Raw genomic sequence first — 27,241 nt, 5'->3', positions numbered from 1 at the left:
TGGTAACAGGGGGATCGGTTACAGTAAGCTTATGGTAAGGGGAGGCTTTGTTATGGTTAGGTTATGGTAGGGGGGGGGGGTGTTATGGTTAGATAAAAGTACTAGTAGGTTTGGTTAAGGTTAGTTAGGATAAGCGGAGGTTTGGTTAGGGTAAGGTTATGGTGAGGGAGACGCCTCATCCAATGAGGACGGGACGCTACGCCCTATAAAGGAAGGAATCTACGTCCCATAAAGACAGGACGCTACGTCCCATAAAGACAGGACGCTACGTCCCATAAAGACAAGACACTACGTCCCATAAAGACAGGACGCTACGTCCCATAAAGACAGGACGCTACGTCCTATAAAGGAAGGACGCTACGTCCTATAAAGGAAGGACGCTACGTCCTATAAAGACATGACGCTACGTCCTATAAAGACAGGACGCTACGTCCTATAAAGACAGGACGCTACGTCCTATAAAGACAGGACGCTACGTCCTATGAATAAAGAATGCTACGTCCCATAAGACAGGACGCTACGTCCCATAAGACAGGACGCTACGTCCTATAAAGACAGGACGCTACGTCCTATAAAGACAGGACGCTACGTCCTATAAAGACAGGACGCTACGTCCTATAAAGACAGGACGCTACGTCCTATAAATAAAGAATGCTACGTCCCATAAAGACAGGACGCTACACCTTATAAAGGAAGGACGCTACGTCCCATAAAGACAGGACACTACGTCCTATAAAGGAAGGACGCTACGTCCCATAAAGACAGGACGCTACGCCCCATAAAGGAAGGACGCTACGTCCTATAAAGGAAGGACGCTACGTCCCATAAAGACAGGACGCTACGTCCCATAAAGACAGGACGCTATGTCCCATAAAGACAGGACGCTACGTCCTATAAAGACAGGACGCTACTTCCTATAAAGGAAGGACGCTACGTCCCATAAAGACAGGACGCTACGCCCCATAAAGGAAGGACGCTACGTCCTATAAAGGAAGGACGCTACGTCCCATAAAGACAGGACGCTACGTCCCATAAAGACAGGACGCTACGTCCTATAAAGACAGGACGCTACTTCCTGTTAAGACAGGACGCTACGTCCTATAAAGGAAGGACGCTACGTCCTATAAAGACAGGACGCTAGGTCCAGGAGGACGGGACGCTACGTCCAGGAGGACGGGACGCTACGTCCTGTGAGGATGGGAGGCGTGGCCATGAAGGTAGGTCGTCAGGAGGTCGCTAGTAGGCGTAAGGCGGGGGCTTCACGAAGGGGGTGTAGGCCGCGGCGTAGAGCACAGGGGCGTCAGGGGTGAGGGTGTAGAGGTCAGGGTGCCCCCCCTCCTCCTGGTTAGGCTGGGTGGGGGGGTGAGGCACCCGGGACTGGTCGGAGGCGTGGTGCTGCCCCTCAGGGTGGTACTGTGGGGTGTGCATCACCGGCTGGGTCAGGTAGGGCTGGGGGAGATCACATGACATGAGGTCATTAAGCTGCCGCATCTCATTTAAGTTCTGGCTTGGATATATGGATTATGGATATATCTATATGGACTTTTCAATGGCATGTAACACCTGGGCCGTATTATACCTTCAGTATGTCTTAACGGCTGATTCTTAACTAATGGTAGATGGTAGGGGTGTTTAGTGATACGGTGTGTGTGTGTGTGTGTGTGTGTGTGTGTGTGTGTGTGTGTGTGTGTGTGTGTGTGTGTGTGTGTGTGTGTGTGTGTGTTTATATGAAGGTGTGATAAGTGGTTAGATGTTTATGTTACATAAAGGGGAGAGGGGTAAGGGGAGTCAGGGTTAGGTGTGTGTGTGTGTGTGTGTGTCTGTGTGTGTGTGTGTGTGTGTGTGTGTGTGTGTGTGTGTGTGTGTGTGTGTGTGTGTGTGTGTGTGTGTGTGTGTGTGTGTGTGTGTGTGTGTGTGTGTGTGTGTGTGTGTTTGTGTGTACCTGCATCGGGTAGGTGGGTTCGGGTCAGGGTTAGGTGTTTGTGTGTGAGTGTACCTGCTGGGTTAGGTGTGTGTGTGTGTGTGTGTGTATGTGTGTGTGTGTATGTATGTGTACCTGCATCGGGTAGGTCATCATGTGCTGGGTGGGGTTGTAGAGGAAGTGGGGGAGGGGTGCCGGGGATGGAGCCACATGGAGGGACGGCTTGGGCTGCAGAACATATCCCAGTACAAACAGTTAATGAAGCCTAAATATATCAGAACACCCTGTTAATAAAGCCTAAATATCCAAAATACACCTTAATAAAGACTAGGGGCACTATTTTAACGGTCTGAAATGCAAGTGAGAAGCGCCAAGCGCAAGTAGCTTTTGTGGCCGGTTCTACGGCGACTTTGCTATTTGCTGGCGCAAAAATGGCTCTTGACTCTTCACTCTAGCTAGTGCCAGCTCCCATCCCCTTTAAGAGCCATGAGCGCATTTGAATCTGACGAGTTGATATTTTGACAGCGCGTCTACAGTCTCCGATGAGACAGATGCACATGAATTTCAAACTTCAAATGGCTCAGTTTATGGCCAAATAATATGGCCTAATTCACGCATGGAATAAGGTTTTCTTCCACAACTTCAGAGTCCTCAAATAAATGTATGATATATGCAATACATTATAAACATTGTTTCTTATCAGTATTGTATGGATTATCGTTATCGACTTGGGTTCCTAATATGCATGTGTCCCACCGTTAATATACATTGCCATGGCCTGTATTATGTGTTACGTGTTTATTTTGCGTGCATTCATTAATTATTTTACACATACACACACGCACGCCCGCATTCATTCAATCTTTTTAACACTCACTCGCGGTAAAACAATCTCACGATCAAATACTCATCTATCCTAAAAGTTATGGGCATTTACAATATGTCTGTGTCAAGAAAATATGTGTTTGCTGTACGGTGTTTGCAGATGCATTGATTTAAAAGTACAACTCATTACCGCTGTATCAGCTGTTCTTTCCCAAATAATTTACCAAGAATGTGGGGCTAGGTAGATGAGAGAAGCAAAGTGTGTGCGCGAGGTGCCCAAGCAACATTATGCATGCGCCCTTAAAATAGCATCTGAACAACGCGCCACTGACTTTAAGCCAGGTATTTCCTGGTTTGTGGTGTGATTTCTGAAACTGCAAAATAGCACCGGGGAACGTTTGCGCCAGAACACGCCTTCTCCTTTCGCCGAACCGCCCCTTGGGGCGCAAGATCATTCCCTAATTTACAGACGCGTGGCGCAGGAGGGAAAAGAACGCTCTGCGCCAGTTACAAACTAGCAACAACGACACATGCCAGTGAGAAAGTAAATTGCGCCGGACGCAAGACGGGGCCCTAGGTGTGTGCAGCGATGACCCCGTCTAGGGTGGGTGCATCCCACAGTAACATACACAGTAATTAAGTAACCTATAGATAAAACGACATATCCCAGAACACAGTTGGTATCGACGTAATCTTGGATCGAGCTACAATGTGTGAACTTCTCGGGGCTGAAATGGCAAAGAGCCTGGCCCGGAAATGACGAATGCAAGTGGCAGAGTAACTCATGTTTCCTGTTGTGTTAGAGAGATATTCTACCCCAGAAAAGTGCCATGATTCCCGCACAAAGTAAAAAGGTGTTCAATGTCAACTTTAGGTACACCGACTAAGAAGACTGGCTGTAGGCCTACACTGGTCACAGACTAGCTGGAGGGCTAAGCTGGTAACAGACTAGCTGTAGGCCTACACTGGTAACAGACTAGCTGTAGGCCTACACTGGTAACAGACTAGCTGTAGGCCTACACTGGTCACAGACTAGCTGTAGCGCTACACTGGTAACAGACTGGCTGTAGGCCTACACTGGTAACAGACTAGCTGTAGGCCTACACTGGTAACAGACTAGCTGTAGCGCTACACTGGTAACAGACTAGCTGGAGGGCTAAGCTGGTAACAGACTAGCTGTAGCGCTACACTGGTAACAGACTAGCTGTAGGCCTACACTGGTAACAGACTAGCTGTAGGCCTACACTGGTAACAGACTAGCTGTAGGCCTACACTGGTAACAGACTAGCTGTAGGCCTACACTGGTCACAGACTAGCTGTAGCGCTACACTGGTAACAGACTGGCTGTAGGCCTACACTGGTAACAGACTAGCTGTAGGCCTACACTGGTAACAGACTGGCTGTAGGCCTACACTGGTAACAGACTGGCTGTAGGCCTACACTGGTAACAGACTAGCTGTAGCGCTACACTGGTAACAGACTAGCTGTAGCGCTACACTGGTAACAGACTAGCTGTGGGGCTACACTTTATTCAATAAATAAAGTGGATTAAATGTCTCTTAAACTAATCTATCCAATTATAATATCAAAAATTACTATAGGATATCAAACAAAATCAATATGTGTGTGTCGAGTTGCGGACGCACGTCGACATATGTTCTCGACTGCTGGATTTGTTATTATTCTTTCGTTTCATATAATTATAATGCCAGGGTCTACGCAATATGGACACTGTAGAATTTTGAGATTCTAATGGATTTGTTATAATTTGTTCTTCGATATAATTATGTAAATAAATAGTTCTGATAATAATAATGCCATAGTTGCCATTTTTTATTATATATTCATATACCGAATGTATATATATATATATATATATATGGGGTAGTCCAGCTCACCAGGTCCTTGTAGGCTCCAAGCAGTGCGGCGGTGATGACACCCAGGCTGACAGCAAGGATGTTGAGGCACACAGAGGTCCAGAGCAGCCGGTGGAGGTGGACCACATCCCAGCAGCTGTTCACCCCCTCGAAAATATGGTACTGGTCCAAATAGCTGAGAGCAGACAATATAATGTTAATACATTATATTACATTGTAATACATTGATAAAGTGTGTTAATACCTATCACATTTGTAGCAGCAGTAACAGCTGTTGTGCCTGACTTTCAGCTTGCATCCTGTTCCTTGTTGCGAGGGACACTGAATCTGAGGAGGGGGAGGTGAGGGTGGAAAATAACAATGCTTATCTATCATTGATATTTTTTTCTGCATGGCAAAAAGAAAAGTTATGTTCACAAATTAATTAAATGGCAATTGTTTTTTCTCACTCATGTTTCGATATTTTTTTATAAAGTACGATTTCCTATTCTACGATTATGATACATTGTTTATTACATTATTTTGACATGGAGGTGATTCACATCTTGTTGCATCTCTAACTGATTGGACAAAGAGTTCCTACAATTATTTTGTGGTTGAAATCAAAGTATATAGTCTAAGTCATCGAGATCAAGAGGTTGGAGTAGTATGACTTGCTGAACTCGACGGTACCCTATCCAGGATCCGTCTGTTTTTATTGTTTTCTGTCTCATCAAATGATAATACTTTCAAGCTTAAAAAATCATGCAACATATTTGTCCTGTAGTTCTTTACATAGCCAGTAGTGTGATACGTAGGCTAGTTCCATTTAGAGCACTGGTAACCGGATTTGGTAACCCTAAAAGTATTTATCATGATCAAGGTGATACAATCCAATGTTGCTTTGAAAATGCGCACAAAAGTGAGACGGATTACGTGATCCTGGATAGCCAAAAATGGGATTTCCCATTTTAGTTCTTTACATAGCCAGTAGTGTGATACGTAGGCTAGTTTTCCATTTAGAGCACTGGTAACCGGATTTGGTAACCCTAAAAGTATTTATCATGATGAAGGTGATACAATCCAATGTTGCTTTGAAAATGCGCACAAAAGTGAGACGGATTACGTGATCCTGGATAGCCAAAAATGGGATTTCCCATTTTAGTTCTTTACATAGCCAGTAGTGTGATACGTAGGCTAGTTCCATTTAGAGCACTGGTAACCGGATTTGGTAACCCTAAAAGTATTTATCATGATCAGGGGCGGAGTGGGGCACTAATAGCCACCGGGAGAATCCTCCCCGGTCCGGCCCCACCCCCCTGCAACACCGTTTATTTATATATTTTTTCAGTAATAAAAAAAAAAAAATGTAAAAATGAATGATATAATTATAATTAAGAAATTAAAAATGGGTAAAATAGGTCACAGTTCTGCTCTGTGCGGAAGAGAATTGGCGCTCCGAGAATTGGCGCACTTCCTTACAAGACCAGTAACCATAGCAACGCCGGTAAACAAAAGCACTCCGGATGGCCGTAGTGCTCCCCGCACTACAGCCACCCGGAGGCGCAGAGCTTTTGGCCGTGATATTATCTATACAATTATATTATACTATTATATAATATAGAACGTTATAAGACGCTGTCACCTAGTGTGAGAGGAGAGTTGACGGAGTGACCTAGTTTAAAAGTTTATACCATTTATGCTCGGTAATACCGGTGTAACGTGTTGAGACGACTACTACTACATGTTCCAAATCTGTTAACGTATTCTCCATCCATTAAAAGAGAAAGATCAGTTAAGTCATTAATTCGTCTGAAATATACCAGCCTGCACATACACATTTGACTAGCAGCTTATGCTAGCTCCCGCCTAGCAATAACGTCAATGGTGGAGCTCTGGCTAATTCACCTGCACAACTCTTTAATGCCTGATTTCAGCACTTAGATGCATCCCCCTCCAGCATCCGCTTCTTCTTTATTCTGGCCTTTTCAGCCCCTCCTTTCTCTTTTCTCTTCTTGCCTTCCATGAGTGCCACAACAAGCAAATGCAAGCAACCACGAACTTGCTCGCCTTCTCTGTCTGACGCGTCTTTAGGGCTATCCCCCTACATTTCCGAAAATGGACTTGACCTGCAAGCTGTTTATTGGATAAACGCATTTCCCAATCCCAGGAGTCTTTGCTCCATTACGTCAATTCAAGAACAAACATATTAAAGTAAACTGTAGTTCGTATTATTTATTCATGGCCATGAAAGTTCTGTAACGCCTGAATAATGAAGAATTAAATGAAATAAAAAAAAAAAATATTAAAAAAAAACCATGAATGAGACATAGAGAGTAAGCAAGTGGTATAAATATTGGTTGGATGTTCTTGAGACATATATTGTTTATTTCGGGGATTTTCACGGCGTCTTGGCGGGGAATAAATTATGCTCAGGGCCGGCTTGCAGACGCCTCGCGGCCGCTCACAACTGTGGGCCGGTCCAACTGACTTCGCAGGCTGCTACACAATTGTGGGCCGGTCCACCTGAACTCGCTGGCCGGCCGGCCGACCGGGAAATCTCCCGATCGTCCCGACGGCCACTCCGCCTCTGATCATGATCAAGGTGATACAATCCAATGTTGCTTTGAAAATGCGCACAAAAGTGAGACGGATTACGTGATCCTGGATAGCCAAAAATGGGATTTCCAAATCTAAAAAAAAATGCATTTTTTGTGGGCCCAGAGCGTCTGGTGGTCATTAGACAGTAATGCATGCTTTGAGAGTGTGTTGGATCGGATCGGTTCAAATCAAATCTAAAGAACTGTCAAAGCATGCAGTACTGTCTACTGACCACCAGACGCTGCACGGCCAGGGAACATAAGATTACAACTGTAGAGACGCCCAGTGTTGCAACTTTAGAGCGTGCCCTTCCCCACTTGAGGGAGCTCTTCTCTCAACCATTCATTTCCCCATCAGGGGTTTCTGTGTTTCCAGTAGAAGGCATATTATTACTACCTGTGTGTAGTATTGTGGTGCAGTACTAGTACCTCTGTGTAGCATTGTGTTGTAGTATTAGTATAGTACTACTACCTGTGCGTAGTATTGTGTTGTAATACTAGTACCTGTGTGTAGTATTGTGTCGTAGTACTAGTACCTGTGTGTAGTAGGTGTCGTAGTACTAGTACCTGTGTGTAGTACTGTGTTGTAGTACTAGTACCTGTGTGTAGTACTGTGTTGTAGTACTAGTACCTGTGTGTAGTTCTGTGTTGTAGTACTAGTACGTGTGTGCAGTAGGTGTCGTAGTACTAGTACCTGTGTGAAGTATTGTGTTGTAGTACTACTACCTGTGTGTAGTATTAGTATAGAACTAGTACCTGTGTGAAGTATTGTGTTGTAGTACTACTACCTGTGTGTAGTATTGTGTTGTAGTACTAGTACCTGTGTGTAGTATTAGTATAGAACTAGTACCTGTGTGTAGTATTGTGTTGTAGTACTAGTACCTGTGTGTAGTATTGTGTTGAAGTACTAGTACCTGTGTGTAGTATTAGTATAGACCTAGTATCTGTGTGTAGTATTGTGTTGTGGTACTAGTACCTGTGTGTAGTATTAGTATAGTACTAGTACCTGTGTGTAGTATTGTGTTGTGGTACTAGTACCTGTGTGTAGTATTGTGTTGTGGTACTAGTACCTGTGTGTAGTATTAGTATAGTACTAGTACCTGTGTGTAGTATTGTGTTGTGGTACTAGTACCTGTGTGTAGTATTAGTATAGTACTAGTACCTGTGTGTAGTATTGTGTTGTGGTACTAGTACCTGTGTGTAGTATTGTGTTGTGGTACTAGTACCTGTGTGTAGTATTGTGTTGTGGTACTAGTACCTGTGTGTAGTATTAGTATAGTACTAGTACCTGTGTGTAGTATTGTGTTGTGGTACTAGTACCTGTGTGTAGTATTAGTATAGTACTAGTACCTGTGTGTAGTATTGTGTTGTGGTACTAGTACCTGTGTGTAGTATTGTGTTGTGGTACTAGTACCTGTGTGTAGTATTGTGTTGTGGTACTAGTACCTGTGTGTAGTATTAGTATAGTACTAGTACCTGTGTGTAGTATTGTGTTGTGGTACTAGTACCTGTGTGTAGTATTGTGTTGTGGTACTAGTACCTGTGTGTAGAATTGTGTTGTGGTACTAGTACCTGTGTGTAGAATTGTGTTGTGGTACTAGTACCTGTGTGTAGTATTGTGTTGTGGTACTAGTACCTGTGTGTAGTATTAGTATAGTACTAGTACCTGTGTGTAGTATTGTGTTGTGGTACTAGTACCTGTGTGTAGTATTGTGTTGTGGTACTAGTACCTGTGTGTAGTATTGTGTTGTGGTACTAGTACCTGTGTGTAGTATTGTGTTGTGGTACTAGTACCTGTGTGTAGTATTGTGTTGTGGTACTAGTACCTGTGTGTAGTATTGTGTTGTGGTACTAGTACCTGTGTGTAGTATTGTGTTGTGGTACTAGTACCTGTGTGTAGTATTGTGTTGTGGTACTAGTACCTGTGTGTAGTATTGTGTTGTGGTACTAGTACCTGTGTGTAGTATTGTGTTGTGGTACTAGTACCTGTGTGTAGTATTGTGTTGTGGTACTAGTACCTGTGTGTAGTATTGTGTTGTGGTACTAGTACCTGTGTGTAGTACTGTGTTGTGGTACTAGTACCTGTGTGTAGTATTGTGTTGTGGTACTAGTACCTGTGTGTAGTATTGTGTTGTGGTACTAGTACCTGTGTGTAGTACTGTGTTGTGGTACTAGTACCTGTGTGTAGTATTGTGTTGTGGTACTAGTACCTGTGTGTAGTATTGTGTTGTGGTACTAGTACCTGTGTGTAGTATTGTGTTGTGGTACTAGTACCTGTGTGTAGTATTGTGTTGTGGTACTAGTACCTGTGTGTAGTTTTGTGTTGTGGTACTAGTACCTGTGTGTAGTATTGTGTTGTGGTACTAGTACCTGTGTGTAGTATTGTGTTGTGGTACTAGTACCTGTGTGTAGTATTGTGTTGTGGTACTAGTACCTGTGTGTAGTATTGTGTTGTGGTACTAGTACCTGTGTGTAGTTTTGTGTTGTGGTACTAGTACCTGTGTGTAGTATTGTGTTGTGGTACTAGTACCTGTGTGAAGTATTGTGTTGTGGTACTAGTACCTGTGTGTAGTATTGTGTTGTGGTACTAGTACCTGTGTGTAGTATTGTGTTGTGGTACTAGTACCTGTGTGTAGTATTGTGTTGTGGTACTAGTACCTGTGTGTAGTATTGTGTTGTGGTACTAGTACCTGTGTGTAGTATTGTGTTGTGGTACTAGTACCTGTGTGTAGTATTGTGTTGTGGTACTAGTACCTGTGTGTAGTATTGTGTTGTGGTACTAGTACCTGTGTGTAGTATTGTGTTGTGGTACTAGTACCTGTGTGTAGTTTTGTGTTGTGGTACTAGTACCTGTGTGTAGTATTGTGTTGTGGTACTAGTACCTGTGTGTAGTATTGTGTTGTGGTACTAGTACCTGTGTGTAGTATTGTGTTGTGGTACTAGTACCTGTGTATAGTATTGTGTTGTGGTACTAGTACCTGTGTGTAGTATTGTGTTGTGGTACTAGTACCTGTGTGTAGTATTGTGTTGTGGTACTAGTACCTGTGTGTAGTATTGTGTTGTGGTACTAGTACCTGTGTGTAGTATTGTGTTGTGGTACTAGTACCTGTGTGTAGTATTGTGTTGTGGTACTAGTACCTGTGTGTAGTATTGTGTTGTGGTACTAGTACCTGTGTGTAGTATTGTGTTGTGGTACTAGTACCTGTGTGTAGTATTGTGTTGTGGTACTAGTACCTGTGTGTAGTATTGTGTTGTGGTACTAGTACCTGTGTGTAGTATTGTGTTGTGGTACTAGTACCTGTGTGTAGTATTGTGTTGTGGTACTAGTACCTGTGTGTAGTATTGTGTTGTGGTACTAGTACCTGTGTGTAGTACTGTGTTGTGGTACTAGTACCTGTGTGTAGTATTGTGTTGTGGTACTAGTACCTGTGTGTAGTATTGTGTTGTGGTACTAGTACCTGTGTGTAGTATTGTGTTGTGGTACTAGTACCTGTGTGTAGTATTGTGTTGTGGTACTAGTACCTGTGTGTAGTACTGTGTTGTGGTACTAGTACCTGTGTGTAGTAGGTGTCGTAGCCGTATCCCAGGGTACTTGAGTAGAAGTCACAGCTGCCGTCCAGCAGCGGCTGAATGTCCTGCACAACAGCACACCTCAGGTGAAGTCATGTGACGTGTGATGGGGAAGTCATGTGACGTGTGATGGTGAAGTCATGTGACGTGTGATGGTAAAGTCATGTGACGTGTGATGTTGAAGTCACGTGACATGTGATGTGAATAATAAGGAGGTTTGATTACTGACAGTGATGGTGAACGTGTGGTTGTGAACGTCTGGTTATTAAGGTGTGGTTGTTAAGGTGTGGTTCTGAGGTGTGGTTGTGAAGGTGTGGTTATTAAGGTGTGGTTATTAAGGTGTGGTTGTGAAGGTGTGGTTGTGAAGGTGTGACAGTGAAGGTGTGACAGTGAAGGTGTGACAGTGAAGGTGTGGTTGTGAAGGTGTGGTTGTGAAGGTGTTTTTGTGAAGGTGTGATTGTGAAGGTGTGGTTGTGATTGTGTGATATTGAAGGTGTGGTTGTGAAGGTGTGCCAGTGAAGGTGTGGTTGTGAAGGTGTGGTTGTGAAGGTGTGACAGTGAAGGTGTGGTTGTGAAGGTGTGGTTGTGAAGGTGTGCCAGTGAAGGTGTGGTTGTGAAGGTGTGCCAGTGAAGGTGTGGTTGTGAAGGTGTGGTTCTTTGGTGTGATAGTGGAGATGTGTTTGTGATTGTGTGATATTGAAGGTGTGTCTGTGATCGAGTGATAGGATTGGTGTGACGGTGAAGGTGTGATTGTGAAGGTGTGGTTGTGAAGGTGGGGTTGTTAACGTGTGATACATACTATCCACTCGCCAGCGATCACCCCGTCGAAAATGGCACAGAAGAAGGCAGCAATGACTCCGAGACTGATGAAGATTATAGCGGCTATCAACTGGAGGTGGAGAGGGGATGGGGAGAGGAGAGAGGAGAGGGGGAGAAGAGTAGGAAGAGGTGGGGAAGAAGTGGAGAGGAGAGAGGGGAGGGGGAGAGGAGAGGAGGAGGAGAGGTGGAGAGGATAGGGAAAGAGACAAGACATACTAGTCAACATAATATCATACGTCATATGTTATATAACATAACACCTGTGACCGCTGCTACCTGCATGACTGTCATAGGTCAAAGATAATAATATATTATATATTGATTTAATATAATATGATAACAGTAATAATAATCATCATTATATAATCTTTATATATTTATATATAAAAATAATAAAATGAAAATGTATTTCTTTTATTTGTATTGAATATATTATATTACAGGAGCTAGAGTTTTGGTTCAGGGTAAAGGGTTAAAGTGCTGCTGGGTTATAATGTTCTGCTGTATCCCCATGGCCTGCTGGGTAATAGAGTGTTCTGCTGTAGTGCTACGAGGTGACCCAGAGGAGCGTCTGAAATACATCCAGCAGCTATCAGACCAGGGAGGGAGGTGATTGACCCAGCCGTCTAGCACCGCAGCCCGGGTCAGTGGAGCCGGGCACAGGCCCCGGAACACTTCCAACTAAAAATGAATTGTCCATTTTTATTAGCAGATTTGTGACCAAATCATAGCGCCAATTTGGTCTTCGGACACAGCAGGGAGCTCTGACCAACGTGTCCAATACACAGCGTCCTTCCATTTGTCATCGATTCCACGTGGATGATTGTGTCTCGGCTCAGACTACATTGTTCCCTCCTTGGTTTAGATTTAGTTTGAAGTATGTACAACCAGTCCGTGGCCCATCCCTGGATCCTTTGGAGCTCAACATTATATAATGATCAGCTCTTTTGTGGGAGTTATTTTCCAGTGCTCTTGGGGGCCCTCTGGTGGCTACGTGGACCCTAAGCAGGTGCTTAGCTGCGTATGTGTGGGGCCAAACCTGTTCACAACTCTGATTACTAGTGTTGACATCAATCCAGTGTCCAGTGTAGATAGGCTTGGAGCAGCAGTGAGATGCCTTGCTTGAGTATGCATGTGAGTGTGCCACTGTAGATAAGGGCGGTGTAACATACACCAGCGTTGCTACGGTCATTAAAATGTAACAAGCAAAGAAGCTGACAAGACGCACAGATGCCATGGACTGAAAATCTCTCAATCCTTGTCTATCGCTCTCTCGTTCTCACTCTCTCTAGCTATCACTCTCCATCTCTCTATCGCTTAATCACTCTCTCTGTTGCTCTCTATCTCTCAATCACTCTTTCTATCAGTGTCTCTTTATCTCTTTCTCCTCTCTTCTTTCTCCTTCTCTCTACAGTATAGTATTTTAAAAGAAATGCCATACCCTCTCACACTGAATCAGTATGTTTGTAAATGCACTAACATTTCGGCTGCACCGTAACATAAGATTGGGACATGAGCACACAACACCTCATTCATTATTTACATACCACACAAACACACACATGTGCGCACAAACACACACACACACACACACACACACACACACACACACACACACACACACACACACACACACACACACACACACACACACACACACACACACATACCCCTTGTTCTCTGTTTACTTCAGTTTATATGTGTTCACCTCTAACTAATATATGCTAACAGGTATAACGACTAAAAATACAAATAACTAATAACTAATAAGTTGTTAAACAAACTTTAGTCAACATTAGAATCGAGCAGTGTTCAACATTATAAACACAAAGGGGAGGATATTATATGTTAGGTAAATATATATCATATATAATCTTGCAATATTTGCTTTATATATAATTGATATGTAAATATATTATATATATATATATCTCAAAATAAAATATATATATAATTATATAATATCTATAATATATTTAGTATATATAATATGTTGATTTATTATATTATACTTATTATAATAAATGGTTTACATAGTATATAAAAAAATATATATAATTATACGATATATATAATATCACATATAATTATATATTTATTAAAGAATAGATAATTTATCCCTGAAAAGGACCACAGTTAGGGTTAGAATTGCTCCAGGAGTCCGGTATCAGGATGATACTGGAGATGTGCAGGTCACCTGATCACCTGATCACCTGGTCACCTGATCACTGGGTCACCTGGGCTGAGAATACATTAGGGTTTTTTTACACATGGGTGGGGTTCTACCCACGGAGCTCAAAGGACTGTTATAGTTACATGGGAGATGCTACATGGTAGCATTCTTACAGAGCATCTTGCATTGGCATCCCAAATGTCAATGTAAACCATTTGAAAAAATCATGAATGACGCAGGCCTTAAGGGTCTTTGCCTTACATTGCCAGACCCATTCGCAAATACATATTTGTCTGGCACATAGTTGTGATAAATAGTTGTGATTTGCCCGCCCTGGGCCAGGTCTGCTGGAAATCTGTCTGACAGGAGGAGGGCCAGATGCATATGTCACAGAAAATAAATCAAGAGCTAACAGATTTGTTTCGTTACCATGCAAGAAGACACCAGTCTTTAAGAAAACAGTTCCTTCTTCTAGAAGACACCAGTCTTTAAGAAAACATTTCCTTCTTCTAGAAGACACCAGTCTTTAAGAAGACAGTTCCTTCTTCTAGAAGACACCAGTCTTTAAGAAAACATTTCCTTCTTCTAGAAGACACCAGCAGACACTACAGGTATTGGTGGACCCTCACCTTCAAGTGTAAAGGAGCAGGTCGGTCAGGGGTCAGGTATTGGTCCGGTAGCATGCTTAGCAACATTTCAGCTGGGATCACCTGAGCCTGCTCCTGGTACTCTTATTCCAGGGAGCTCTGCTCCAGGTATCTCTGCTCCAGGTATTTTGATATGAGTTACAGGTATGTCCTTTGCATAGGTGGCTCCAGGAGAAGCAAAATGATCAGACCGATCCTAATATAATCTACCTTCACATGGTCGGTCAAGTGACCATGCCAGAACCAATCCAGGGCCAGATAATCTGATTGGCTGTTTATTCCTGAATGATGATGTCATCAATCATCTATTCGGTTCCAGCTGTAACCCGATTCTCCAGTACCCCCTTGTAGGTCAGAACCTCAATGTGAGTCAGAACCTCAATGTGAGTCACTCAGTACCACCATGTCAGTCAGTACCTCCATGTCAGTCAGTACCTCAAAGGAGGTCAGAACCTCCATGGAGGTCAGAACCTCCATGTGAGTCGGTACCCAAATGTAGGTTCAGTACCACTTAAGTCAGTACCATCATGTAGTTCATTACATGTAGGGTCAATACCTCCATGTAGGTCATAACCTCTATGTAGGGTCCGTACCATTATGTAGTTCAGCGCCATGTAGGTCAGTACCTCCATGTAGGATCAGTACCACTTAAGTCAGTTACTCCATGTAGGATCAGTACCACTTAAGTCAGTTCCTCCATGTAAGATCAGTAGCTCCATGTATGACAGCACCATGTAGGTTGGCTAGTTTCTCTTACACATGTTGGCCCCTGTATCTGGTAGGTAATATTACTGGTACCTGTATCTGGTAGGTTCTGTTACACCTGTTGGTACCTGGACCAGGTAGGTACTATTACTGGTACGTGTTTCTGGTAGGTTCAGAAAGACCTGTAGGAACCTGGACCAGGTAGGACTCACCATGTGCCGTCTGTTCTCCTGGAGGTGCATCCCAACGAGGCCTAGGAAAGCTCCAAAAGTCAACTGGAAGAACAGGAGAAGGCAGCTTTACACATTGTTCCGTACCCTAATGGTGTGTTCGAGATGCCTCGTACACCAACCGAATGAGTGGCACGAGTTGACCTAATTTCCAGGCTTGTAGCACTTATAGCGTTCCCGTTTGAGTTTGCGGGCATCGCTACAAGAAGAGTCAGGGAAAGACAGTCATTGGCTAGTCATTGTTATTGTTAGCTACATTAGCCTTTTTAGCAAACAAACAACAACACTTTATATTGTATTGCACGAACAGCAAGACTGTGCAATGGATAAATTGGTGAACGGATTAAAGCAGCAATGTAAGAAAGTGTGCAAGAGCATTTGAAATCGACATTAAAATGACCAACGTGGGCCGTGGCACAAATACAAAGAAAATACATCTCATTATGGGCGCAGCCATCCTTTATTTTGTCAAGTCGTACAGTTAACATCGCTGAACTTGGTGGACTCTCAGAAAGGTAATTGGGAAAGGTTAAAAGGGGGCTTTGACTAGTGGACGTTGTTATGATCGTACATGTGGAATAACTACTTTAACTAGTGGATGTTGTTATGACCGTGGATGTAGATTAACTACTTTGACTAGTGGATGTTGTTATGCAAAATAACCACCAGTAGATTCATTCTCATATTTTATTGCTATACGAGTGGAGTTGAAATCTTGCAACTAACTGTCATACTGACCAACAGCTCTACAGATTTATGTCAATAAATCCTTTTCTGTCTGCCCAATAAAGGATTGTGATGTTGGGGTTGGCTGAGGAAGGCCTTACTCACTATGACTCCGGAGTAGTAGCCGGATACCGCTACGTTTTCGGTGAGTGTGGCGCAGACCAGACCTACCACCAACACCACCAGGGAGTGGGCGAACAGGACGCGGGTGAGATGGTGAACCCTCAGCCTCCGCTTGTTAAAGCATTCTAAGAGAGAGAGAGAGAGAGAGAGAGAGAGAGAGAGAGAGAGAGAGAGAGAGAGAGAGAGAGAGGGAGACAGACAGACAGACAGACAGACAGACAGACAGACAGACAGACAGACAGACAGACAGACAGACAGACAGACAGACAGACAGACAGACAGACAGACAGACATAAAATGTTTGGTCAGAATGTATTTTTATTATTAATTGCAAGAACATGGGTATGTTTACGCTAAAAAGCTAATTAAACAATTTGACATCTCTCTTCCGCGTGCGCTCGCACTCACATACACATAGGCACGCGCACACACACTTCTATCTATCACACACAGATCTCCTGAGAAACGTAGCAAAAGCAGCGGTGGGACTAAAGACACCTGCCGGGTCCTGGTCGTCGCTGTTCGGCTGCTGGGGGGTCGTCTGGAGGGTCTGCTGGAGGGTCTGCTGGGTGGTCTGCTGCGTGGTCTGCAGGGGGGTCTGCAGGGGGATCTGCAGGGTCGCCGGCGGCTGCATTCTCACTGCACCGATGATTTCCCGATTAGGGAAGTAAATAACAAATCCAAAGTAACAATAAAGTAGTCCACGGTGTTTTAGTCGAGACCTTCGGTGCCTCTGACGACTCAATGCATCCCCCGTGGTCACGTCGCGATGCAACGGGTAGCCTACGAAGTTACCTCAGATCTGCTCCCGATATCGATACGTCCACACCGATACCTCCGCACCGGTCCACTTCCTCAATCTGTCTTCAGCCAGCCGACGCTAAACCGGGACGCTCACATATCTGGACGTATTCCTTGAATTGCTCTTCCAAGTAGACGGACGTAGAGTGAGAGAGAGAGAGAGAGAGAGAGAGAAGAGAGAGAGTGAGAGAGTGAGAGAGTGAGAGAGTGAGAAATTGAGAGAGTGAGAGAAAGAGAGAGAGAGAGAGAGAGAGAGAGAGAGAGAGAGAGAGAGAGAGAGAGAGAGAGGCTAGTAAAACAATGAATGAAGTAGACGGACGTAGAGAGTAAGAGAGAGAGAGAGAATAGAGAGAGTGAGAAATTGAGAGAGTGAGAGTGAGAGTGAGAGTGAGAGAGAGAGAGAGAGAGAGAGAGAGAGAGAGAGAGAGAGAGAGAGAGAGAGAGAGAGAGAGAGAGAGAGAGAGAGAGGCTAGTAAAACAATGAATACTAATAACTTAAGTAAATAGGTGTGTACCTGCAGGGTTAGTGTGTGTGCGTGTGTGTGTGTTAAATAACATTCACATTAAAGCTCTTCAATGATTGGCATCATTACAGGTGTAGTGTGGAGAATTAAGTGGCAACTAGTGGAACAGACTTTGACTCATTGTGTTCTCGTTACCTTGGAAACACCATTTTACATCTACATGCTTTTCTAATTTCAGTAAAAAAAATCTGTTTCCGGCCTAAAGTAAGATTTTATTTTATTTTAGGGCCATTGTAAGTTCAAATTCTGTCAGAAAAATTATCACAGAAATTACAATAAAAAAGTGAATATAATAGGCCTACGAACTCTTAAGACGTTGTACTTTAAAACATACTTTACACATGACTTTGATGGGTTAGCATGGAAATAACATGAGACTTTACAGCTTTTGGTGTGAACGCACAGTAACAGCATCGGCATAAGTAAGTTATTGGCTCTCCAGCCTAATTAATACTAGCTCGCGACTAAAACAACTTGCTATGAAACTTCCCTTAAATCTCTAAACCCTAAGTACGAAAAATCATTCAACTGACCTAAGCACAGACAGAAAGGTACGGACTTTGTTATAATTTAACTATTATTTTAATAAACAGAATATTACAGGTAAGTGTACAAAGTAATCAGTGGTTTTTGAGGCTTCACTGAATATAGAATTGGGAGATATAACACACACACACACACACACACACACACACACACACACACACACACACACACACACACACACACACACACACACACACACACACACACACACACACACACACACACACACACCTCAATCCAGTTGGCGGAATGCCGTTCATTAATCTCATTTCTTTCTCTTTCTCAAAAATGTATTTCACTCAAGATGCAGTGTATTTGTTCGATTCCTTATTATCCATTGACCGTCCCTTACGTCCCACCTGTGAGTGTTTACTGCCACCTTACGGTCAGAAAGGTGCATCGTCCTGGTGTCAGCCACAACCCAACAGGTGTTGATAATTAAATACCGGGGGAGAAAGTAGACAAGCCTCCCAGCCGCATTACAGGCCACCATGGTCGTTGGAAGTGGAAGGATGGGGACGGGGTAATCAGTTGGATTCAATTTGCAACCTCACTACTCGATTCTACTAGTTTTACACACATTTAAGGTAGGGAAAGCTATACTTTTATGTACGTTGGCCTGGGTCAGAAGCTTTTGTGAGGTGGAAAGATCTATAATAAGATCTGTAGAAACAGGATATGAGGTATGAAGGCTTAGTTTGTTTATTTATGACAACTTCATCCTGCGACCAGACAGAAGACAGAGGACAGAGCAACCCAACATTACAATAATGTACTGAGTCAGAAGAATAGTTTGAAGACAGGTATGAAAACCCTTAGAACAGATGGAAGAACAGGGAGAGGAACATTTAGGAAAAACACTTAGAACGCTATTTAAAAGAACGCTAAAAAAAACCACTTTGAAGTTCTCTTAGAACGGGTAGAGGAACATGTAGAAGGTGGTGGGTGTCCTTGGTTTATCTCTGGCCGTGTGCCAGCTCCAGCCCCAGCCCAAGGTCAGAGACAGGGTACCTGCAAAGCCTATCAGCCCACTTCACTTAACATATCACCAAACACCGTCATTAGCGGCCCGCGATAAACCACAGACGTCAACTCTTCAGGTCTACTTTGGGCAGCGTTGGTGAGTGTATGTTCAAATGTGTCTGAGACATGCACCTGAAACACACCTGAGACATGCTAAAAACAGACCTAAACACTTAAAACCTGCAGAACGCTTAAGCAAACCTAAAACACACCTGAAACACGCCAAAAAACAAGGCCTGACACGCTAAAACAGCCCTTTTAGGCCTCAAACACACCCCAAACACACCACAAACTCACCAGAAACACGGCTGAAAGACGCAGTGGAGCTTGAGAGAGGAGAGGGGGTCAAGGAGAGGGGGTCTAGGATAGGAGAGAGGAGATCAAGGAGAGGAGGTCTAGGATAGGAGAGAGGAGATCAAGGAGAGGAGGTCTAGGAGAGGAGAGAGGAGATCAAGGAGAGGAGGTCTAGGATAGGAGAGAGGAGATCAAGGAGAGGAGGTCTAGGAGAGGAGAGAGGAGATCAAGGAGAGGAGGTCTAGGATAGGAGAGAGGAGATCAAGGAGAGGAGGTATAGGATAGGAGAGGGGGTCTAGGGGTGGGGGAGGAGGTCCAGGAGAGGAGAGGAGGTCCTGGAGCAGAGAGAGGAGGTTCAGGGGAGGAGAGGAGGTTCAGGGGAGGAGAGGAGGTTCAGGGGAGGAGAGAGGAGGTTCAGGGGAGGAGAGGAGGTTCAGGGGAGGAGAGAGGAGGTTCAGGGGAGGAGAGGAGGTTCAGGGGAGGAGAGGAGGTCCTGGAGCAGAGAGAGGAGGTTCAGGGGAGGAGAGGAGGTTCAGGGGAGGAGAGAGGAGGTTCAGGGGAGGAGTGGAACTCGAGGGGAGGAGATGAGGCCCCAGGACTGGAGAGAATGCTCTGTTTTTCTCTTGAGGGAAAATGGCCAACAGGTTTGGGAGTGTCATCCTCTATGGTGGTGGGCTCTGTCATTGGCGTTCGGCTCCCCATGCGAGGGCGACGGTGTGTTGGGGAGTCAAACCTATGGCGTTTATGCTAATGAATGACGCATCCACGGCGACTGCAATGCCCGCGTCAGAGAGCAGCTGTTTGGGTAGAACGTATCAGGGTTTTTCTGCTTGATGAAAGGAGATCCATTCTTAACTGGAGTCTGCTTGCTAACTATCAGCAGATGAGATCAGTAAATGATAAATGGCCATCGCTTTGGCTACATTACCCATTATGGATTAGTATGTATATGTAACCAGCCTTGTCGTGAGGTAACTAGAGCTCTGCTGTGAAAAAGGGGAATCACTGAAAGGGCCAAGTAGACCATATGTCATAGTAGCGATAATAAGAGACGCACTTTTCTCTTCTTCTGTCTACATGACAACCAGACATGTACTGTACATATACATTGATAGACATCCATGTTTGTAGGTCAGAAAAACAATGGGTAGTTGTCGTTGCCAAATGAATATCAATGGGTGGAGAACATAAACCGTTTCAACGTTCATAGAAAACCTTCATCTCAAGGTGAGGGCTGAAGGACATTGTTTCTCTGAGGACTTCCGGCTTGAGCGAGAGTGGTCCTTATCGTATAAATACAGCATGCCCAACACCATACCCCCCTGAGAAGAACCAAGGAGGAGAGGAGAAGGAGATGCAGTAAAAGTTAGTTAGCAAAGTGGGAACGTCAGACTCCAGAGCCCAGCAGAAGAAAGGAAAGAAAGAGTTTAAGAAGGATTTTGTGTTGAGGCCGGTCCTGTGCAGAGCGAGACATGGCTGCCTTGAAGGAGAAGAGAACGTGTGGCCAGCGCTGTGAAGACTTTGGACGTTTCGTCTGGAACTCAGACAATGGGACCTTGTTTGGCAGAACTCCCGAGAAATGGGGTAGGAGCGGAACCAGACTTGATATTATATAGATCAGGGGTGTGTAGACCTCTTCACCTCAGGACCCAACCACGCCCTCAGCACACTCTGAGCACACTGGGATGAGTGATCTTTAACAGTTTTCAGAGTGTTCTGTGGGTTTCCGGAACCACAATACCTTGTGGTATACATCTGGACCACAAGCCAATTTGAGCCCCGATAAATAGCTTAAGAAATGCTAGATTCTCTCTATAGATATCATGATATCATTATTGTATTTATTGCATTTATTTATTATTGTATTATTATTTTTTATGGTTATTTTACAGAAGTGTTAAAGATGACATATTATACCACCAGGTGTGATGTCAGAAGAGGCAGTTTTTCAAAACTGCTAGAAGTGGCTAATCACACTCACACCTGGTGGTATAATATGTCACCTTTAAGTAGTCGACTCACGCAGCGGTTAATAGATGGATCACAGAGTACAATCCATTGCTTCTCGCACACACACGCACAGATACAAACACACACACACACAGACGCCCTTGTGGAGGTCAGTGTGTGTGTTCAGTGTGTGTATTCAGTGTTCACGAGGTGAAGATAAACCAAGGTGTGCGATAAGGAATAAGCTTGGCCTCCACAGAGGACACCTTGACCTGCCGTAGAGAACACACAGCCTAATGATGAAGACATCCTCACACACCAGCTTCCCCTAGCCTCTGACCGTTGAGGTCTACAGCTACACATTTAGCAGACTGCTATGGTTACCGCAGCTCAGGCTCTCACCGCTGTGTCGTCACGGTTGCCTTAATGTGGTCCCTGACTGGTTTGTTGCTATGGTTACCTTAGTGTACATCAGCCTGTACTACGTGGCGTTCTACGTGGTGATGACGGGGCTCTTCTGCCTGGCCATCTGGACGCTGATGTACACCCTGGACCCGTACACTCCGGACTACCAGGACCGACTGCCCTCGCCAGGTATACAGTATACAGTACATGGTGCATATCATAAAGCATACATTATATATACGGTATACTAACTATATATGTTATTTATGTTGTATATATTATAGATACTAACTCCCTCCCTCCCTCCCTCCCTCCCTCCCTCCCTCCCTCCCTCCCTCTCCCTCTCTCTCTCTCTCTCTCTCTCTCTCTCTCTCTCTCTCTCTCTCTCTCTCTCTCTCTCTCTCTCTCTCTCTCTCTCTCTCTCTCTCTCTCTCTCTCTCTCTCTCTCTCTCTCAGGTGTGATGGTGTGGCCAGATAAATATGATGAGGAGCATATAGTGATCACTTACAACTCCTCAGACAAAGTGAGCGTGAGCAAGATGTCCTCCTGCCTTCACGACTTCCTGGGGCGTAAGTACCCCGATCACCCCACGTGACTCATTAGTAACCGCTAACTACGCTAGTACCATCATCACATTTCTCAACATACTCCTAATAAATACAAAGAACGGTTCAAGCGGTTCACAGCGGTTAAAATAGAATTGTGATTTTGTTATAGCTGGGTATTAAATTTTTTTGTAAGATAGAAAATGAGGAGAAGGAACACTCTAGTATGTTCAAGATAATTTTAAACGTCTAGAAGTACATCTTAATTCCATACAAGGGTTGAGGAATGTATTAATTGCTAAACAGTTATCTATGTTTCATTAATCCCCCTCCCTGCCCAACCTCTTTGGCTATCACTACTCTTTAGGGTTCTCTCGAACAATTGATTTGTGTTCGCTCAAATCCTCCTACCTGCCAGCAGATGTAAATTAGCTGCTAGCAAACAAATGTGGTACAATTACTTTGAATTGCACGTTGTCCATATAAAACATAAACAATAAATAACAATCACCTCACCACTAACAATGTTAGTACCACCATCACGTCAGTAAACACACCCCTTATCCCTGACCATTAACCCGTATCCCTATACTTTCCCCCACTAACCAGCTTTCTCTTGTCTCTCTCTGACTGTCCCTCTCTCTTAGAGTACAACGACACTCTACAGAAGGACTGTGACCACAACTGCACCAAGGGAAAGTACTTTACGCAGGACAAATTTCTACCTGGTACTCACACCAAGAAGTCCTGCTCCTTCTCCGTCAGCCAGCTTGGCAACTGCTCCGGACTGCACGACCCCACCTTCGGCTACAACTGTGATATGCCCTGTGTCATCATTAAGATGAATAGGGTAGGTCCCAGCACTAGTTAGTTAGCACACCCTGTGTCATCATTAAGATGAATAGGGTAGGTCCCAGCACTAGTTAGTTAGCACACCCTGTGTCATCATTAAGATGAATAGGGTAGGTCCCAGCACTAGTTAGTTAGCACACCCTGTGTCATCATTAAGATGAATAGGGTAGGTCCCAGCACTAGTTAGTTAGCACACCCTGTGTCATCATTAAGATGAATAGGGTAGGTCCCAGCACTAGTTAGTTAGCACACCCTGTGCCATCATTAAGATGAATAGGGTAGGTCCCAGCACTAGTTAGTTAGCACACCCTGTGCCATCATTAAGATGAATAGGGTAGGTCCCAGCACTAGTTAGTTAGCACACCCTGTGTCATCATTAAGATGAATAGGGTAGGTCCCAGCACTAGTTAGTTAGCACACCCTGTGTCATCATTAAGATGAATAGGGTAGGTCCCAGCACTAGTTAGTTAGCACACCCTGTGCCATCATTAAGATGAATAGGGTAGGTCCCAGCACTAGTTAGTTAGCACACCCTGTGTCATCATTAAGATGAATAGGGTAGGTCCCAGCACTAGTTAGTTAGCACACCCTGTGTCATCATTAAGATGAATAGGGTAGGTCCCAGCACTAGTTAGTTAGCACACCCTGTGTCATCATTAAGATGAATAGGGTAGGTCCCAGCACTAGTTAGTTAGCACACCCTGTGCCATCATTAAGATGAATAGGGTAGGTCCCAGCACTAGTTAGTTAGCACACCCTGTGCCATCATTAAGATGAATAGGGTAGGTCCCAGCACTAGTTAGTTAGCACACCCTGTGTCATCATTAGGATAAACAGGGTAGGTCTCAACGCTAGAATAGTTAGCACATCCTGCGTCATCGCAGGGTGCCTAGGCTAGTGAGCATGGAAGATATAGCTACCCCCTCCCTGATTATCTGTTTTTGTTTTTCAGATTATCAACTACCGCCCATCCCATAACAACACCCAAGACATACAAGTGAACTGTACAGTTCTGGTGAGAGGGAACACACACACACACACACACACACACACACACACACACACACACACACACACACACACACACACACACACACACACACACACACACACACACACACTCACTAACACCTTTGTAGTGTGTTCACAAGACAAGCCATTTGATGTGTGTGTATATGTGTGTGTGCCCGTGTGTGCGTGTAGGAAGGAGAGGAGAACGTGAAGAAGATAGAGTACTTTCCAGAAAATGCTCTCATGGATAGATCTTACTTCCCCTACTATGGTAAACTGGCCCAGGTGAGTCAACTATCTAACCAAGGGACTAAACAACCAAAATCACAACTATCCAATTAAAAACCGACCGACCCTATAGCCAGACAATAACCAGTGTGGTCGGTTCTGCAGCCCAACTACCTGAACCCTCTGGTGGCCGTGAGAATCAGCCTGACGGGGAAACGCTCGGCCAAGTTCCAGTGCCGCGTGGTCGCAGATAAGATCACCTACGAGAACATTCACGACCCGTACGAGGGGAAGGTGGTCTTCACCCTCCAGAACCTCCATGTTCCCTCCAGCCCCAGCAGTGTTCACCACCACAGCTCTGCTCTGTAGATATCAGCTCAATGATGATCAGAGGCTCTTTTTATCCCTAAAGACCACGGCTCTGTAATATAAATATCAGCTCCAAGTTAACCGGAACCATTAAATTATTTGGAGGATTGGTTATTATATCCACAAATAACCACTGCTTGAACACCACTTTGTTTGCAGTCTTGGTTCCTTTAAATAAAATCACAACTCCTGAATATACATCAGGCCGGCTTCTGTCACCTTTATTCTCTCTCGTTTGAAAGATTGTTGACATTGCTTCTTGCCAATAAAGGTGTGACTTAAAGTGTATAATAAAGGGCTGGATGTTAAGAAGTATGCTGTGTTAATAAATGGGATATTCAATACTTTGTCAAATAAATCATGTTTCAAAACTTTTTTTTTTTTATTCATATGTATCTTATCATTTGATCAATAAAGAAGTTGTCCTCATGGCTTCGGTGGAAGACACCTGCGAGCCGCACTTAATAGTGAACCGTGACCGTTAATCAGCCATTTTTTATAGGCCTGGATTAAAAATATATCACCTGAACGCTTAGTGGTAGTATTTCAGTTGGATCAAATATATCCATCTAGCTATTTTGACATTAATCCATGATTTAACCAACACAGTATACACTTTATTCTATAATTGGTCTTGGCTGACTTAATATTACTTAATGTCAATTATTGAGTAAATAAAATGAATCCGAGAAACATGCGTTTATGCATAGATCCCATTTTTATTCATCTAAAAATATTTTTGTTTTATTATGCATTCAAACATTGGAGGAAGTCATGCTTTTTATGATTTCTCCTATGTTACCATTTGTACCATTTATATTAAGTGACCTTCCAACTGGAAATTAAGCGCTTGACGGTTCACTATTGCCGCCGGCGGTTGATTGACAGCCTATACCATTATGACATCATAGGGCTAATGTCATAATCATCTCAACGTTAACAAACGTTTGTTTTGGGACTTAGTAGGCCTACTGCATTGCGTTTTTAACTTACAAGGTATAGATGCTATTTGTGGAGACGAAGAGGGCTTGATTGCATGTTACACATACTTTCAATTAAAACCAACTCGATACGACCGTAACAACTCGCCAGAAAATCGTGAACTCCACGAAAAGGTAAGAGTTAGGAGTTTGGAATACTTCTGTCGGTGAAATCAAATAAGTCAAATTTTAGGAGATGTCTGGGCTACTAGGCCTACACAGCGAGTGCACTGTACCGATTCATATTATCCGAAATATCAAATCCATAATTGTACTTTATTTTCTTTGGTTAAGGGGACAGCGGAACGATTACATCCCACTCTGCTATTGATCAAACATTATTAATTAATCTGATTGGGAATGGTAACGTAACCTTTCATGTGGACTTTCCAGGTTACAATATTTTCATTGGAGGAAGATATGCTTTATAATTATATAGCCCATGTCAACTTTTATACAATTTATTTTATTAAAACTTTTAAATGAAGCGTTTGCCTATGGCTTTTATGAATATACGCTGGTTCACCTCACAATTACCTTCCACATTTACATTTGCTCGTTTAAGAAAACTTTGTCATTGCGCTGTTGACTTCGAAGATAGGCCTAGTTAGATGCTATTTTTTGAGAAGACGAGGAACCGATTGCATGTTACCCATACTTTTAATCCAACTCGCCACGTAGGCTACTTAAAAACGATCAATGTGAACAACGCCACCAAATGGTTAGAGTCAAGAGATGGGCAAACCAAAAAAAAAATCAGAAAGAGAAGACTTTAGGCTACATATGTGAACGTGACCAGATCATGTCTGTTAATATGTTTTCTCTGGATGAAAAGGTTAGCTATTTATGATTTGTGACCGACTGGGTAAATTTAGAATTGGCTATTCATTATTGTATATTATTAATACAAGACTATAAATCCAACCACTTCTATAGAAGATGGAAAACAAGGATAATGTGCATATTGTTGCCATCTCTCAAGTCAACTCGCACATCTTCATATTTCCTTATAATGTAATAATAATATTAATGAACTTAGTAACAATCTTGAAAATAGGAATCAATATTATAAAGGCACAATATCAAAGCACCCATCCTCTCCTTCAGTTAACAGGAGCCTGTCAGCATGGAAGCCCTGCGGCACACCCTGCTTATCTCAAAGTGTGTGCTGAACCAGCCCCCGGTCCAGAAGAAGAAGGCCGTCCTCCCAGCCGTCGCCCAGACCCGGGAGGGACCCCCCCACCGAGCTGGTGACCTGGTCAGTGGTCCTGGGGAACTAGTGGAGTTGTGAAAGACAGCACTCTGGTACTGAGCTACATAGATGAATATGACCAGATAGTGCCTGTGAAGCCTGGAGGGCTGAAGATGCCCTCTATTCATGAGGGCTGACCGACTGGCTATTTCTGCGACACATAATTGCACTTTAGATTTGCGTCTTGTAATTGTAAGTCAAAATGTTAACAGGCTATATATATTACAGTGCAATGAGAAGACACTGAATCAGCCAGGCATCATTG

At 43.7% G+C, this 27,241-nt stretch overlaps 2 protein-coding genes across 2 annotated transcripts; one reads left to right on the top strand and one right to left on the bottom strand.

The window, feature by feature from the left end:
* Positions 1–920: 920 nt before the first annotated feature.
* LOC132472626 (transmembrane protein 255B) lies at positions 921–17,263 on the bottom strand. The gene is made up of 9 exons (XM_060072343.1): positions 16,694–17,263; positions 16,178–16,320; positions 15,329–15,391; positions 11,572–11,661; positions 10,757–10,837; positions 4,868–4,950; positions 4,645–4,798; positions 2,057–2,149; positions 921–1,449 (listed from the first exon to the last, which is right to left on the bottom strand). The coding sequence occupies exons 1-9, from the start codon at positions 16,827–16,829 to the stop codon at positions 1,237–1,239; spliced, it is 1,056 nt and encodes a 351-aa protein (XP_059928326.1). The 5' UTR covers positions 16,830–17,263; the 3' UTR covers positions 921–1,236.
* Positions 17,264–20,695: 3,432 nt separating this feature from the next.
* LOC132472540 (potassium-transporting ATPase subunit beta-like) lies at positions 20,696–25,135 on the top strand. The gene is made up of 7 exons (XM_060072205.1): positions 20,696–20,967; positions 21,799–21,927; positions 22,195–22,308; positions 22,932–23,134; positions 24,089–24,151; positions 24,340–24,432; positions 24,541–25,135. The coding sequence occupies exons 1-7, from the start codon at positions 20,856–20,858 to the stop codon at positions 24,742–24,744; spliced, it is 918 nt and encodes a 305-aa protein (XP_059928188.1). The 5' UTR covers positions 20,696–20,855; the 3' UTR covers positions 24,745–25,135.
* Positions 25,136–27,241: the final 2,106 nt, after the last annotated feature.

Source organism: Gadus macrocephalus, chromosome 14 (assembly GCF_031168955.1).
Source record: "Gadus macrocephalus chromosome 14, ASM3116895v1".
In the NCBI taxonomy this organism is placed as follows: domain Eukaryota; kingdom Metazoa; phylum Chordata; class Actinopteri; order Gadiformes; family Gadidae; genus Gadus; species Gadus macrocephalus.
Note: the sequence above shows the minus strand (reverse complement) of the source record. Positions and strands in the feature narration are given on the sequence as shown.

Excerpts from the sequence above, each read along its gene's own strand:
- LOC132472626 (XM_060072343.1), bottom strand. The coding sequence starts at position 16,829 with ATGCAGCCGCCGGCGACCCTGCAGATCCCCCTGCAGACCCCCCTGCAG. Across the intron at positions 16,321-16,693 it reads CGACGACCAGGACCCGGCAG|AATGCTTTAACAAGCGGAGG; the intron begins GTGTCTTTAGTC and ends TCTCTCTCTTAG. Across the intron at positions 10,838-11,571 it reads TGATCGCTGGCGAGTGGATA|GACATTCAGCCGCTGCTGGA; the intron begins GTATGTATCACA and ends GCTGTTGTGCAG.
- LOC132472540 (XM_060072205.1), top strand. The coding sequence starts at position 20,856 with ATGGCTGCCTTGAAGGAGAAGAGAACGTGTGGCCAGCGCTGTGAAGAC. Across the intron at positions 24,152-24,339 it reads AAGTGAACTGTACAGTTCTG|GAAGGAGAGGAGAACGTGAA; the intron begins GTGAGAGGGAAC and ends GTGTGCGTGTAG. Across the intron at positions 24,433-24,540 it reads ACTATGGTAAACTGGCCCAG|CCCAACTACCTGAACCCTCT; the intron begins GTGAGTCAACTA and ends TCGGTTCTGCAG.